Genomic DNA, 17,053 nt, shown 5'->3' with positions numbered 1-17,053 from the left:
ACAGATGGAAGTTTTTCATATCACCTGCTACCTTAATTCTTTTTAAACTAGAGATTCTGGGAGTTTCGTTCTGGAATCATGCCCGTGCCAAGCAGGTGCTTTGAGCTGTGGCCAATCTGCAATAAAATTCGAAGACTGAAATCTGACAGACAATATCTTGATGTGCGTAAATTGGCAGGATAAACCTAGGAATGGTTATACGCACTATTTGCATGGGACTACTAAGACTACATACACAAAAACACCCACGCTGCCAAATAAAACAGCAGGATGTAAAATTGAAATTTGTTTCCCGTGTAAGGAGGACTTCGATCTTCCATAATATAAATGTAAATCTATATAAATTTTAGGTTGGGAATTTGGGAATGGAATTAAAGATATATCCAGGACATATTGCCCTCAACACACATCTGTATCTATGAAAATCTTTCTACAGTATCAGGAAAAGTTTAAAAATGGCAGAGGACCTCAAAACAAGTAATCCTCAACTTACAACAGTTCATTTAAGGACCATTCGAAGTTACAACAGCACTGGAAAAAATGACTTATCACCGTTTTTCACACTTATGACCTTTGTAGCATCCCGACGATCATGTGATCAAAAAAAAATCAGACACTTGGCAACCGATTCATATTTATGACGGTTGTAGTGTCCTGGGGTCACATGATCCCCTTTTGTGACCTTCTGACAAGCGAAGTCAATGGGGAAGCCAGATTCCCTTAATCACCACGTTACCAGCTGCAGTGATTCACTTAATAAATGTGGCAAGCTAGGTTGTAAAATGGGGCAAAACTCACTTAACAACTCACAATTAGCAACAGAAATGTTGGGTTCAATTGTGGTCATAAGTCAAGAACTCCCTGTACTACATTTAATAGTGACTGGAAATCCTTCTGAACTTTTTGCTGAAAAACATGGAATGTATGATTTAGGAATTTCCTGATTAAAAGGGTAGATTATGGAAAGAAACTTATATGGAACCTTAAAGAGATAAGAATTAAATATAAATGTACATATTATTGCTGTTAAGATTAGAAACTACTTATTCATTATTCTTTCCCCCCTTTTTTCCTACTTCTTTTTACTGAACAAACTTTCCTTTTTTACTTTTAATTTAATATACAAGTACAAATTAATTTGATGAATGTATTTTATTTTTTTCTTTATGTACATTGAGAGCTTATGCACCAAAGACAAATTCCTTGTGTGTCCTATCACACTTGGCCAATAAAGAATTCTATTCTATTCTATTCTATTCTATTCTATTCTATTCTATTCTTTTCTATTCTATTCTCTTCTCTTCTCTTCTATTCCATTCTCTTCTTATTCCTATTCTATTCTTTTCTATTCTAATGAAACGGACGATAGATAGAACCAGCTCGTTCTCTTCCTGAAGTTTTCCTAGTAATGCTAAAGAAGTGATTTCCTATGTCTATTCTGAAAAATTTTCTTACAATCTTTTCCTGCCTCCCTGGCATTTCCCCGTGGTCTCTCGTTCAAATACAAAACAGATCAGATTCTTCTAGAGATCAGCCAACTTTGTGCCAGAGGCCTCAGGGCATGATTAAAAATGGATGGGAATTCTCTGAAGGAACCTTGCAGCCTGAACATCAAAAGTATATCTTTATCTCAGGAAACTCCCTTTAGGACTGCAGCAACTGGTGGAAAAACCATGTCTTTGCTTCATACAATGTGAACGATGCGCTCCTGTTCACACATTCCACATTTCGACCATTTTTAAAATACCTGTAGTCCTCCACTTATGAACGGTTCATTTAGTGACCAAAGTTACATAAAGCATTAAAAAAGTGACTTGTGACGCTTTTTCACAATTACGACCAACGGAGCAGCCCCATGATCCAGCTGATCAAAACGCAGACACTTGGCAATTGACTCATATTTATGATGGTTGCAGCATCCCCAGGATTATGTGATCCCCTTTTGTGACCTTCTGACAAGCCACAGTCAATGGGGAAGCCAGATTCACTTAACAACCATGTTACCAACTCAGCAATCACAATGATTCACTTAACGACTGTGGCGAGAAGAGTTGTAAAAAGGAGGCAAAATCCACTTCGCTGCCTCGCTTAACAACATAAATGTTGGGCGGGCTTAGTTGTGGTCGTTAAAGTCGAGGACTACCTGCAGTGGGGGGGGAAAAAGACACCAAAGCACCCACGGAAGGGAACGGTCCACGAGAGATTTCCCCTCCCGCTCCCACCCCTCAGGAATGCCGGTGACGTCATCGCCCATGATAGAAGATGCGGGGGAGGGAGGGGGGAAGAAGACCGGGCGGAGGAAAAGGAAAAAAAAAAAAACGCAGCGCCCTCGACCGATTGCGTCACCGCATTCTTCCTTGTGACGCAGCACCGGCTGGGCGGCGGCGAGGAAAAGGGGCGTGGCGCGAGGGGTTAAAAAAAAAAAAGCATGACGGTACATCACGTGCAAGGGGCGTCAGGGGTGTGTGGCCCCGCCACCTCCACCCCACTCTCTGCTCTCAAGGTGGAGCGCGTCACGTGGCATAGATTTTTTTTAAAAAAAGAGAGAGACAGGCCCCGTTTAAAGAGAATGGTGTCTGTCACGTGATCCGGGCGTCCCGGAAAGACCTCGGAGGCGGCTTCTTCGGCGACCATTTTCCCGCGCGTGTGGCGTCGGCGTCTGAGGGGGATTGGGAAAAGGCGACGCCCCCTCGGGCGGGAGCGGAGGCGGCCTTCTCCCGGGTGATAAGCCCGGCCCTTCCGGAAGGCGGAGCTCGCAGTCGGGCGTCTAAGGGCTGGGTGGCGGCGTGAGGGCCGGTCGGCCGGGGCTGCCCGCCCTCCTTTTTTTCCTCCTCCTCCCTCCTCCTTTCCTCTTTCCCATCCCCGCTTCCCCGCCAGGATCAGCCGCGGCCGCGCAAGGGAGCTGGGCAACCATGTCGGGGCAGAGCCTGACCGATCGCATCACGGCGGCGCAGCACAGCGTGACGGGCTCGGCCGTCTCGAAGACCGTCTGTAAGGCCACCACGCACGAGGTGATGGGCCCCAAGAAGAAGCACCTCGACTGTGAGTCCGACGCCGCCGCCGCCGCCTCCCTCTTCTCGGGGCTGCCCTTTTCCCCTCCGGCCGAGCCTCCTTCACGGCTTTTCTTTCCCCCGCTTAGGGTCGGGCGGGGCGGGGCGGGGGGGAAGGAAGGGACGCCTCCTCGGCGGGCCCTTTTGGGGCGATGGAGCCCCTCTTTCCCTCAGGGCTCCTCCCGCGCCCTCGTCGCGGTGAACGACGGAGGGTGGCAAACTTTCTTAGGGCAGCCCTTGTCAAGCCCTCTGGATTTCTTTTCCTCCCTTCCTATCCGCCTTCTCTTTCATTCCCCCCCCCCCCTCAAACTCTTGAAGGAATTTGCCTTGGAAAAAGCGTAGCGTTCCTGTTTGATTTGGCCGCAAGGAATGAGGCCCCTTCGTTAAGGCATTATTTCAAAATAATAATTAATAATGATGATGATGATGTACTTGGTTGATACCTAGGATGCCGTATCAACCATTGGCACCAGTCAGTGGTATTTGTGATGCATTTTTGAATGTTCAGTTGAGTTTCACGGTTAATGAAGTAAATCATCATCATCATCTTACCTACATTGATACCTAAGATGCTAGCATCAATCCATTACTGCCAGTCAGTTATATTTGTGATACATTTTTCAATGTTCAGTTGACTGAGTTTCAGGTTTAATGAATAAAAGTTTGTGTAATAAAATGTTCAGTTGATTTTCATGTTTAATTAATCAAAGTATAATTATCATGAAGTAATGATATTTGTGATACGTTTTTTAAATGTTCAGTTGACAGTTTCACGTTTAATGAATAAAAGAATAATAAAAAGCCCTTTAAAACAATTCAGCACCATTAGGCTGATTAAGTCCCTTTCTGATGCCAAGCTGTTCCTTGAGCTTTCTGTGGGTTTTCCTTCCCTGCTTGACGGGGCTGCCTTTTAATTTTGGCTTTTAAATGAATTTTCCCTGTGCTTTCCTCCCCTCTTCTCCTCCTTAATGTCTGAAATCTGCATTTTTGTGGCAGCTTCTGCCACAGAGTTTGTAACTTAATCCTGCACCACCACCTCTGAGTTTTAACTGATTCAGAAGTTTTACCTCCTTTCAACTGTTCTTTTGATCTATTTGTAGGTATGCAGGTGTGGTCCTTGACTTATAACAGTTTGTTTAATGACTGTTTGAAGTTTACAACGGCACTGAAAGAAGTGACTTATCACTGTTTTTCACCCTGAACCACCACCGTGGTGTCCCCATGGTTATGGGATTAAAATTCACAAAAACACTTGACAACTGACTCTTATTTATGATGGTTGTTGTATCTCGGGGTCATGTGATCCCCTTTTGTAGCCTTCAGACAAGTAAAGTCAACTGGGAAGCCAGTTTGACTTAACAACCATGTGACTAACTTAACAACTGCACTGATTCACTTAATGGTAGCAAGAAAAGTAGTAAAATGGATCAAAATTCACTTAACAGAAATTTTGGGCTTGATTGAGGTCATAAGTTGAGGATCACCTTTACAGAGTTACCTGACTGCGAGATGGGCTGCCTATAAATTTAATAAATATTGTGGGAAGTTTAACCATTCTTTCCCTCCCTTCCACAATTTTAGTTTAGTCTTGGTTGTTTGTGAAAGTTGAGAAGCTGAAACCACTTTTCTGGTTTTGCCCTGGTCCCGCCTTCCGCACAATAGGTATAAATTTCAATTGGGTGTCTCTAACTCTTAACTGCAAAGGCAGTATAAATGATAATTTAAAATTTAAGAGATTAAGCAGTAGTAGTAGGAAGCCAACAGTAGTAATTCTTCACCTATTAGCAAGACTTTTGCTTTCCTCTGAATTGAATATTTTACTGAAATATTTAGTAGTTTTTAATGAAGTCATGTGGAGGGATTTGGTCTATGTATTGGGTATCCATTAACAATGAGAGGAAGGCTTTTTGACGTTGTGTGATGATCCTTGTTGTTGCCTGTATTGCCCCTCAAGAGTTTTAATACAAAAATGTCTTTGTTTCCCTTTTCATGCCATTTCATAACCTAGGCTGCATTGCAACATTATGATAATTTCATTTACAGCACTCTCAATTTAACAAGTGATACTAGATAGATTTAAGGGCTTCTTCCTGTTAATATGTGGGATCTGCTAAATGGGTTACATGTGACAGGGAAAGCTAACATTCAGTAAAACCACAGTTTATTGACTGACTTTTCTGGCTTAAAATTGGGACCATGGCTGTCACAAACTTGCATGAAATTGCCTTGTGGTGTTACATAAAGTAGATCTTTGATTCTGAGAACTTAATTGTAATTCTGAACCATCTCTCCAGCATTTTTTGCTCAATTTTTAATCTAGATCAAACTTGAATGATTTCATATGATTAATTTTCCACAGATTCCATGTCTGTTCATTATAGTTCAATGACCCCAAACATGTTATTTCCTTCACTTTCTTTTGGTTCCTTGCTCCATATAAAATGTCTGAAAAATGAGGAGAAATAGCATTTCTGGCAAATAAAATATTTTGACCTGTTTCAGGGTTTTAAAAAATATTTATTAGATATAATTGTTAGTAAATGTTCTTAGGTGTTGGCTTAAAGTAGTGTTTCGCAACCTCAGCAACTTCAAAATGTGTGGATTTCAATTCCCAGAATTCCCTAGCCTGCAAGGCTGACTGAGGAATTCTGGGAGTGGAAACCTGCACATCTTTTTGCTGAGGTCAAAAAACACTGCTTTAAATAATTATTGGAAAAGTCTGTTACCATTGTGTACTTTCGTGTGGGACTTAAGAATCTCAGTTTTATGTACACTTGAACACTAGGCACATTTTCTGAAAAGAAAGCACTCAATACCTGTGTTGAACACAGTTCTTTAGTCAGAAAGAGCTGAGGGTTTTTTTTTCCTGCACTACCTTCATTATTTTGAACCATAATTTAGAGCTTTTTGCCTTGAGAAGAATACATTGATTGCTCTCCTCAGGATCCAGTGATAGGGAACTGAGCCTAATGTTTTGTGTTTGACTAATTCATTAAGGTAGCAAAGAAGCAAATTTTGCTGTAGCTAGGAATAATGAAAGCAATCACTTCAGATTTCTTACATGCCACAATATTTATGAGGAAGGCTAGATTTTGTTAATGCATGTGGTCTTACAACCCTACGTAATGCCAGAAAGGAACTTTCAGCTAAGTCAGATTGGCAAGCAAGTTAATAGAACAGTCGGACCTTTACCATATAATTTGGCCTATTGAAGCATTGAAAGCTATTTCTGCCATTTATTCAAGATGCAGTTACATATATCTTCTAAAGATTTGGATTTCTTGTTTTTAATCTGCCAAGTGGTTCTATTCTTAAGAAAGAGTTCAGAATGCTTAGCCCCTTAATCCCCATTGAACTGTTCCCACCTATCATCCATAACTAACTGATGAACATAATATAGTTGGAAGGGATTTTCTAGTCCAACCCCCTATTCAAACAGGAAACCATCGCAGACAAATGGTTGTCTAATTTCTTCTTAAAAACTTCCAGTGATGGAGCACCCACAACTTCTGAAGGCAAGCCATTCCACTGGTTCATTGTTCTCACTGTCAGGAAATTTATCTTTAGTTCTAGGTTGGTTCACTAGACATACCCAATTCTTGCACCCATTCCTGCAATTGGGCTAATAAGGTCTTGGCTACTTTATTATATAAACAAAAGCCTGGATTCAACATTTTCTCTGCTAAACTTTAGATATAATTTTCAGCTTTATGCCTTATCACTTCCCAAGCTAATATGGTATAGTGGTCGAAGTATCATAGAGAAAGTTTGAGTTGTTCACTGTAACAGAAGTTGTGTTCTTACATTAATTACAATGGGGAAAATCTAGGGTTTTTTTTTTAACATAGGTTAAATTTATGCTGCGTCTATAAGATTCAGGGAGAAAACACCTGGAATTTTGAGTGCTGCAGCCTTCAAATGCTTGATTGCATCTGTCCTTCCTGTGATTTGCCTAGTTGTTTTCTGTGAGCAGCATCTGTATACTAAATCCTTTAACTGACATTTATTTGACACTAGGAACACTGCAGCTTCCCAGTAATGCTTTTACCATACACTCTGCTGTCTCTTTGGAATCCCAGGGCTGAAAAATCCCCTGCTATGCTATTTTATAATTCCCAACACTCATTCTTTTTTTTAATAACTCAACTCATTAATATAATAAACATAACTATAGCGGCTCTGTATGCTCACATTATTGTAATCTCAGTTATAATTGTCTTGTGGGTTGGACTTGAACAAAATCTCAGTCTGGACATGATAATCTCATGGAGACAGGGCTGTAGGAGATGACCAGGTGGAGCCTGAGGGAGGGGTCAAGCACATTATCAGTCTCAAGGCCTTTCTACCCACATGAGATCTAAGTCCAGATAACCTTGAATTCTTTTGATTCTTATCTAGTGCCAATTTTTTTTTTACTATTAGTTCAGATTCCTGTGTGTTGCCAATAAACCTGTTTTTATTTGAACCTGCCTTGGTTCCCGATTTCCTGTGCTTGACAGAGGCTTTGGCTGAGACAATTGCATTGGCAAGATCCTACCATTTGTCTCACAGGGCTTTTCTACAATGAAGGCCAGATTTGAACCGTGCAATTTGGTTGCAGCTACTGAAGTCTAGATGGATTGTATGAAGTGAGACCTCACACTAAAGTGTGCAGAATGATTCTGAAGTTATCATTTTTCCATTTAGTGATTCTGAAGCTTTCTAGAAGGCTTATAAAAACTGTTGTGCATTTTTAAGCAGCTTTCAGAGTTTCATGATGGTTTTGGGCTTGAAGATGCCAGCATGTACTTTAGCCAAAATGCCGCTTCACTGCTGAGATCTTAATTATTCTTGTATTTATTACAGGTAGTCCTTGATTTACAACCACAATTGACCCCAAAATTTCTATAGCCTAGCAAATTTTGCCCAATTTTACAACCTCTCTTGCCACAGTTAAGTTAGTAACATCATTGTTAAATGAATCTGGCTTCCCCATTGACTTTGCTTGTCAGAAGGGGAATCACGTGACTGTGGGACACTCCTCTTCTTCTTCTTCTTTTTCTTCAGCGTTTGTCTCGCGCTCGGGCGAGGTCCGCTAATGTCCTAACTCCAACCATTATAAATACATGCCAGTTGTCAAGCATCTGAATTTTAATCACATGACCACAGGCATGCTGTTACTGTCGTAAGTGTGAAAATGCTCAAGTCATTTCTTTCAGTAGGATTGTAACTGTGAACGGTCAAATGGTGGTAAGTTGAGGACTATTTATAGTGATGCTATGTGAAATATGGTTTATTGTTCTGTGGAGCCAATGTCATTATTCAGGTCAAGAATGATCTAGGATATCCCAGTTGGTGTATCTTTTGCATAAAACTTGGTGCTTTGCATATCCCCAAAATTCCATCTTCATCTGTTGCTTAAAGCAATATTTCTCAACTTGCCAGCTTTAAGATGTGTGGACTTCAACTCCCAGAATTTCCCAGCTATACTTTGAATTTTCCAGGTGTTTTTCTGTATTGCTTTTATATTTGCATTATCTTATAGCTTCGTGGTAATTTTGTAAACTACCCTGTTTATTCATGGCGGGTGGCATATATATCCAATTAATACATGCATTCTTTCTCCGCATCAGGATTATACCGTAGTTAATCAGTTTCTAACTGGTATTGCACACCTAAGTGCTTAGGTGCTGTGTTAAACATTTCCCTAAACGAGGTCATGTAAAAAAAATTGCAAGCTTGAATTTTTTTTTAGATTGACAATAGTGCCTTTCAAATGAACTCACTTGGGGGTTGAAATAATTTGGAACAAAGTTATTGCAGTTGAATTACCTTGTTTTGAAGACTTATTTACAGATTTGGGTTGCAATTTGTTTTAGAAATTCTGAAACAATTCTCTACAAATTTTACAAATTTAGCTTAGCAAATTTTACTTTATCACTTTAACTTGTGTTGTCACAGAAACCAATTTATTTCATGGGAGGCTGATTTCAATGAATATTTGGGTTGTTTATTGATGCTGGACAAACAGCTGAACAGTCAACACCACTTTCTCATCCTAAGTAGGAATAAAAATAGCCACCTGGTATTTTTATGTGTGCCTATACAGCCATGTGGAAATCTGTTTGCAGATTAAATGTTCTGACTGAATGTTAAATTTTAGTAACCACACTGTTACATGAACAGCTGTCTGTAGTATAATCATTCCACCTCGCCCTTATACATTATGTGGGGTGCTTCTTATTTCCAACCTTAACATTAAAATTTTGTCCTGCTTAAAACCTTCCTTTTATTCTAAAATAGCTAATTTTAGAATGGTCTGTGTTTTTCATAAAATAGCAACTGTCTGAATTCAAAATTGGTTTTGTGGCATTAATAGCAAGTGACTAAAATACCTTTCTCATGTGTTTTAGATTACAACTCCTTTCATGTATTATCAATGCTGCCTGGCATTTATGGAGACTTTACTGTAGTCCTGATATCTTAATTGGATGAGATTGGTATATTTGTGTTAAAAAGGAATCTCAGTTAAAGGGACTTGCATACTATGGTTTTCCTATTATGCCAGAAGCAGATGTGCTTGAGTTTAAGGATTGACCAGCATTATTGCTGTCATACAGAAATCTTGAGCAGAGACATTGATATCATTTTTATCATAATGTACCTGCTGAATAAAGAAGTGTAATAAAAAAATACTAATCCTTCTTTGAACTTTAGGATGACACATTAGCTTTCACATGGATGGAAAGTCCAGCTTGGCAATCTTGAGGGAGAATGTATATGACTTATTTATATTTATTTAATTTGTATTCTGCCTTTATTATTTTTGTAAAAAACTTGAGGTTGTGAACATATCCAATCCACATTCCTCCTATTTTCCCACGTGGAGATGTCCACATGGCCGCACGACAGATCTCCTCCAAGGGTACTTGGGTTGCCCAGGCAGCCGAAGTGGCCGCGTTTCTGGTAGAGTGCACTGTCAGACCTCGAGGAACCGGAAGGGCCGCAGCTTGGTAGGCCTGCTCAATGCAAGATCTGACCCACCTTGCTAATAGTAGGAGAAGAGGCCTTGTGCCCCAAGTGAGAAGGGAAAAGGAAACAAACATGGTTTCTGACTTCCTGAAGGAGGAAGTGCACTTCATGTATATTCTAAGAGCCCTACCTACGTCTAGCGAGTGCCACTGCTGCTCTAAGTCATGGTGCAGGAGGGGGCAGAAGCCAGGCAACATAATATCCTGGGACCTGTAAAACAGGTGTTAACCCTTGGAATAAATGAGGGGTCCAGACTGAGGACAACCCTATCATCGTGAAAGGTCCTGTCTGATGAAAAGAGCAGTGAGCTCGGATACCCGCCTGGCTGAAGTGATGGAAATGGGGAACACTACCTTCAGAGTCAGGAAACGGAGAGACAATGTTCTAAGGGATTCAAAAGGGGGCTTTGTAAGGGCATAAAGGACCACATGAAGATCCCAGGAAGGATACCTGTGAACCACCGGAGGGTGCAGGTTGGAAGTCCCTTTCGAAAACCTCCTGACTGAAGGGTGATGGGATAAGGAAGGAAGCAAACCACATGAAAGAACCGAGGAGAGGGCCTCAACCTGCCTGCGTAAGGTGTTGGGGGCCAAACCTTTCTCCAGATCATGCTGAAGGTATCTAAGAACCTCTGCCAACTGGGCTAAAGCGGGAGAGAGAGACCTTCCCTAAGGCACCATCGGGAAGGGCCGGCCAGGTGGCATCATAGATGCTCCTTGTGGGAGGTTTGCAAGATGCCAGGATAGTGATGATGATCCTTTCAGGAAGATCAGCCACCTCTAGTGCCACATGGTCAGCTTGAGCCACCAGGGCTCCGGGTGGAGCAGAATCCCCTGATGAAGGGAGATTAGATGGGCTGGGATACTCCAAGGAGAAGACACCTGATAGGTTGACCAGGTCCGCAAACCAGGGCGTCCTTGGCCAATAGGGTGTCAGGAGGAGCTCCGCTCGTTCCTCCAACATCTTCCGAATTACTGCCGGAATTATGGGAGCGGGGGAAAGGCATAGAGGAGACTTTTGGGCCATCTGCACCGAAGGGCATTGGTCCCCTCCACTCCCTGGCAAGGAAACCTGTTGAAGAATCTGGTGACCTGGGCAATTTGAGGAGTGGAGAAGATCCACCTCCGGCATTCCGAATCTGAGGGAAAGGTCCCTGAATAGAAAAGAAGGAATAGACCATTCTGCCTGGTCAACTAGGCTCCTGCTGAGCCAGTCGGCCTGGGAATTGTTGATCCCGAAGAAGTGGTCCGCCGAGATCGACAACAGGTGTTGCTCTGCCCATAACCCCAACCGTAGAGCCTCTCCCGTGAGGGCTCTGGACCTCGTCCCCCCTGCCGGTTGACATGAGCCATGGTGGCCATGTTGTCCATAAGGACTAGAACATGAGAGCCGGTCACTGAGTGCCTGAAATGCTTGAGAGCTAGAAAAATGGCTCTGAGCTCTAGCCAATTTATGGGAAGGGCTTGCTCTGACCTGGACCAAGGTTCTGAGCTATCTGGCCCTGCATATGGGAACCCAGGAGGCTGGCATTGGTGGTTATCACTAGCCTGTCTGGGACCCTGAAAAGGAGTCCCTTCCAGATTAACGGGGAACACCACCAATTGAGAGATCTCTGGATTTGTGGCGGGAGCGGGGTCTTAATGGATAAGTGGCTGGTTCCTGCTCGTTGGTAGGGAAGCAGGAACCATTAGAGTGGACAGGAGTGGAAAAATCCGTGGCTCTGGAGATATGACAGGGTAATTTGCAGATCCCGATGGGCTGCATGGATGAAGGAGGACAGAATCAAAATGTCCAAGTAGCACTGGATTCTCACTGGAACAGAAAGCAGAGATGCCATCAGTGCTGCCAGAACCTTTGTGAAGACCCTTGAAGCCGGTTAGAGGCCGAAGGGAAGTGCTCGATACTGGTAATGGGTATTCTGATAATAGAAACGGAAAAACTGGCAATGATGAGGCCAAATGGGGATGTGGAGGTAAGCCTCCATGAGATCAGTGGAAGATGTCTGCATTTTAAATAGCCTGTATTTTACAAATTGGATGAGAAATTTTAGATCCAGGATGGTTCGCTACTCCCCCGAGGCTTTGGGAACAATGAAAGGCGAGAATAAAGCCCATGTCCCCATTGAGGGGCGGGGGGAAACAGGTTTGAATAGCTCGGATTTCAAGAAGGAGTTGAATGGCCTGATTCATGAGGTCTTGCCTTGAAATGTCCCAAGAGACAGGACAGATCAAAATTGGGGGGGGGGTGCATTAGGAGGTCCAGTTGTAATCCTGACCTAATAGTGCTGAGCACGCAGGCATCCGTCGTTGACTCCTCCCATTTGGAGGCAAAGAAGGCTAAGCGACCTCCGATGGGTGGAGAGAACGAGGGACTACTTAGAGTGACGGCAGGAACAACCCCCACCCTCCCAAAAGGGCTGTTTACCAGTATAAGGAGCTGGGCAATAGTCGGCTCTCTTCCCAGAGGAAGAGAGAAGTTTACGTTTATCTCTGGTTTCGATGAAATAAGGTTCCAGAGCATCGCCAAAAAGCTTATCACCTGAATGGAACTGAAACCAGCTTCCATTTACGGCGTGACTCCACCTGCCAATTTCTGAGCCATAACAGTCTTCTTGCTGCTACTGAAGATGCCATGTCCCTAGATGCAAATTTGGCAGAATTGAGAATGGCATCTGCAGTGAATTCCGCCACTGCGATAATCTTATTAAGCCCTTGGTGAGACCGAAGGTCAGATGTAAGCAATCTAATCTGGAGTTGGTGCAGCCACCGTATGGATGCCCACGTGAGAGTGCCAGAAAATGGGAACGAGGCCAGAACTGGAATGTCAACAGAAGACACTGCCAGGGAATTGTCCAGGGCTGCGCTGATGTTGTAGAAATGCTTATCCAGAGAAGATGGGTGAGGACCTGCCGAAGGGGAAGCGCACTGTTCCTTGACCATGTCCAGGAACAAAGTGGGAGAAGGCAAAACCCCTACATGCACTAGAGGCTTGGAGAAGAATGAGTCTCCCTGGCTAGAGGGAATTCCTTGTGGCTCAGGAGCCACTTCCTCTGGCGACAGCTTGGCAGTGACCAAGGCCATGCTGAGTAATGGCCTGAAGAGAGAAGGACTGAAGACCAATGCAGAGGATGTCTGCTCTGGGCGAGAGTCCTCTTCCTCTGAAAGATTTTGGTCAAAGGTCTCGCCCTCTTCACGTTCTGAACGAGAGGAGTAACTATGTTCAGATGGTGAAGCCCTTCCCTCCTCATCAACCTCCTCCCATTCTAGTAGAGAAGAATGGACCCTGAGGTCCTGGGGCCTGTGTCAATCAGGGTGATGAAGCAACGTATAGATTGAGAAGGGAGAAGGGCCTGAACCCTTTCTGGAGGTCGAAGGATTTGCTTGAAGCCTTCAGCCAATGCCAGCCTAATGGCCAAAGAGACAACATCTTGGATATCCCCTGGTCTATGCTCAAAGATAGGGGCAGAAGGCCGAAGGCCCACTGCTGAGGGAGTGAAAGTGGCTTCAGGCCTAGATTGAGAAGAGGTTCAAGGCCTGGAGAGAGGGGGAGGAGCATAGGGCCCAGAAGCCTGTTGGAAATAAGGCCCAGATCTGCTTAGATCCTGAGGATCATTGTACTGCAAAAGCCTCAGGAGACAGGCTCATAGATAACTTCTCCTCCCCTGGGAGGGCTTGGCTGGTGCCCACAGGTATCACCTGAAACATGCTGTAGTTGCACTCCCTTCTGTTGAATAGTTCTGTTGAACTGCCTCTCTAAGGCTGCATGTCTGCACTTTTCTGCCCTCAACTCAGCCTGAGTTGCCTCCTTAGGGGCTAGAGCCTTAGCTCTGATTTTAGCAGCCCCCCGGACTGATTGGGTGCGTTGCCTACAACTTTTTCTCTTATTGGCTTAAGAGACTGTTCCACTTGGGGGTGGGGGGGACTCTGCCTGACCCTTATCTTGCTCCATTTGAAGAATAAAGGCTCTTATGATGGAAAGAAACTGTAAATTTTTTGTATTAAGCCCCATAGGGTATAAATTGGCCCCCAGGCTTACAAAATGGCCTCTCACCTTGTGGTGGAAGGCTTCAATCCAAGATGGCCACTGACTATGGGAAACAGGCGCTGAGATCGAAGAATTTCTCCTTAGGCGATAAAGAGCCCCGAGTGAAGTCAGCAAAGGAAAGGGCAGCCTCTGGCCACACGATCAGCTGGCTGACGCTGGTATTGGTTTGCCGATCGCTTTTTACGACCGCTCAAACTGCAGGTGTGGGGAAGGTCTACAGACGCTGCCCAGCTTGCCTGAACACTGCTCCCAATGTTGCAGGAGAGAGAGAGCCCTGCTCTCCTGGAAGAGCAGCTGCCCAGATCCTGGGAGCTGCTGAAGTGAGGGGAAAAGGTACTAAAGATCGCTGGGGAGTGCTATCTACAGAACCTCAGCTGGCTGAAGCTGTTATCGGTTTGCCAATTGCTTTTTATGACCGCTCAAACCGCAGGCGTGGGGGAGGTCTACAGACGCTGCCCAACTTGCCTGAACAGCGCTCTGGCAACGCTACTCCCAACCTTACTTGAAATGAGGAAAAATGGCACTGAAGATGGCTGGTGGGTGTTATCTAATAGAAGCTTTCAGAGACACAGCTACTGACTGAAAGGAGCTGAGTCAAAAGCTGAGGTCTCTTCCGAGGCTGGCTTTTATATTTTAGTACAGACTCAGCTAAATGACATCATAGGAAGGAGTCAACCCATCCTGGGCTCTCAATGCAGCATGGAGGAGAATGAGTTATCTTCCAATTACTTCTCCAATACCACTTCTAGGTAATCTGATCAGTCTTGTTTCAGTGAGAGCTCTAGGTTTTTAAAGATGATTGATCACTGGTGCTATCTTTGGAATTTGGAATAAAGCATGGATCAGCAACCAGGTACTATGTGCTATGAGTTCTGCCGTACTCCTAAATAATGCTCAAAAATAAAATAGAAACATTTTAATGTCACAAATCTCAAGGAATTGCCAGCACTATTATAACATTAATTCCACCAAATATTAGGAATGAGATGTTGAGTTATGTTGAGTCCTGATGTTTTAAACGGGTGTGGGGAATAGATATGCTATCTTACAGTAAGCAGCAAAGGCTACTTTATGATAGCATATTTATCTCCCCCCACCATTTCTACTGGGAAAGATTGCTGAGCGTCCTAAAATATTAAGTATTGGAAATATATGAAACATTTATCTCCAGTTAGTCACGTTCACAAAGCATACTAACTAACCAACCTCCCTCCCTCCCTCATACAAACCTCTATTAATTCTGCTCCTCTATATGAGACACACTGATCTGTCTCATCCTTTGACCTTGGCTCTGTTTATGGAGTTAGATGCCCCTATAGTGTTATCTTATCTCTAAACTAGTTAGTGTTAGTTACTGACAGCTGTGACCTTGGAGAGACCATATACCATAGAATAATTTTAGCTCTGCCTATTTTAAAACAAAATGTTTTATATCTTAAAAATCAACAAATAATGCTTTTATTTACTCTGTTTAAGAAGCCTAACACAAATGTACCAAGATGGTGTAACTCTGTGATACCCACAATAATGGAGCAATATCATACATAATGTGCTGTGAATCCATATGCATCTTTTAGATTATAAACATGTTTCAGGCTAAGCACATTTATGATTGCCACTTTGATATAATTCCAGTTCCTGTTATAGAACAAAGCAGGATAGGTTTGTTTCAAAATATATAGTCAAATTTAATCTCTTTGACTCTTTCTAATGATAGTTTGATTCCAGCTATACTTATGGATTGCAGTTTTATTTGCCAAATATTGTTCCAGCTAGTTCATATTTCAGTAATCCTCATGAAAATAAAATTCTAGGATTCTGTTTCAAAACTAATAACAGGGAGGGAAATATGTGGGTTTAAGTTGACATGCTGTGTAGCAGCCATTTAAATAAAACCTGCTTGTCTCATAAACCATATAGACTGTAAAAATATATTCTTTGGTACTATTCCGGATACTTATAAGTAACCTTGAAATATATCCATACTAACTACAATACAGAAGAGACTTAATTTGCAGTGAGCTAAATTGATACCCATACTCTTTCCAAAGAGGTAGTTAGCTATTATTTCTCATAATCTATCGGTCTGTTTTTGGACAGTAGGTTGAGATAAAGTACTTGGTGGTTTGCTAGGTTTTTTTACATGTATATTCAGTCTGTGCTAAAAGTTTCAGAAAGCTCAGCTGAGGCTCAGATGACACACATTTGAGTCTGTCTGGAAATTCATTTCTCAGGCACATGGGTGAATTGCTGATTACAGTGGGTTTTCCCCCCATAATTATGTCTACAGCTTTTTTGTGTTTAATGCAAATTGGGATTACTGATGAGATGCTGGTTATCTCTTGAGAAAAGATTCAGAACATGTTATTCTGTTGATTATTTGTGATGTAAACTGATGTAGAATATGATAAAGCTAACAATACAATTGATATTTGGGGTGCTTCTTGTCAAACAGATCTGAAATGCAAATGGGTTTTCCCCTGGCATAAAGAACAGTTGAGAGAGATGAGGGACTGAAACTGGCTATCTCCAATTGGAAAAGCAGGAAAGTACTTTTTGATATTTGCATATAAAATGAAGAAATGTAAAAACTAGTTAAAGCCAGTTCATCATGTGCTTTCTAGTAAGCAGTTCACAGTGGGAAAGGTTACCTGAGAACTAACTGCAAACAACTGAGCCAATGCCTCATTCCCTTTCAAAATTGTATTTACATTTCCTGCTCAAGAAGATGGAAGCATCAGGAGTGGTCAGTGCACAAATGTGGTGTTTTCACAACTGTGCTTGTAAGACTGGCTGTTGAGTGCAAAAAAGTATCACTTGCTAGGACCAGTACATAATTGTGCATAACATTGTAGAAAACATGAATTGGTGAGTTGGTTATGTTCATATTTTTCAGTGGTGATTTATTAAGCTATTCCTGTAAAAATAACATGAACTTAATACAGGAT

At 42.7% G+C, this 17,053-nt stretch overlaps 1 protein-coding gene across 9 annotated transcripts in view; it reads left to right on the top strand.

The window, feature by feature from the left end:
• Nucleotides 1-2,620: 2,620 nt before the first annotated feature.
• Nucleotides 2,621-17,053, top strand: part of PICALM (phosphatidylinositol binding clathrin assembly protein) — a 77,491-nt gene continuing 63,058 nt past the window's right edge. For all 9 annotated transcript variants that reach the window (XM_087937006.1, XM_087937004.1, XM_087937005.1 and 6 more), the window contains exon 1: nt 2,621-3,042. In XM_087937006.1, the coding sequence (XP_087793132.1) occupies nt 2,913-3,042 (130 nt within the window). In that variant the 5' untranslated portion in view covers nt 2,621-2,912. The remainder of the gene's footprint in view (nt 3,043-17,053) is intronic.

The sequence above is a fragment of the Pseudonaja textilis genome, chromosome 7, assembly GCF_049901715.1.
Source record: "Pseudonaja textilis isolate UNSWEBS1 chromosome 7, rPseTex1.2, whole genome shotgun sequence".
In the NCBI taxonomy this organism is placed as follows: Eukaryota; Metazoa; Chordata; class Lepidosauria; order Squamata; family Elapidae; genus Pseudonaja; species Pseudonaja textilis.
The sequence above is the reverse complement of the archived record's forward strand: the minus strand, read 5'-3'. Positions and strand labels throughout refer to the sequence as shown.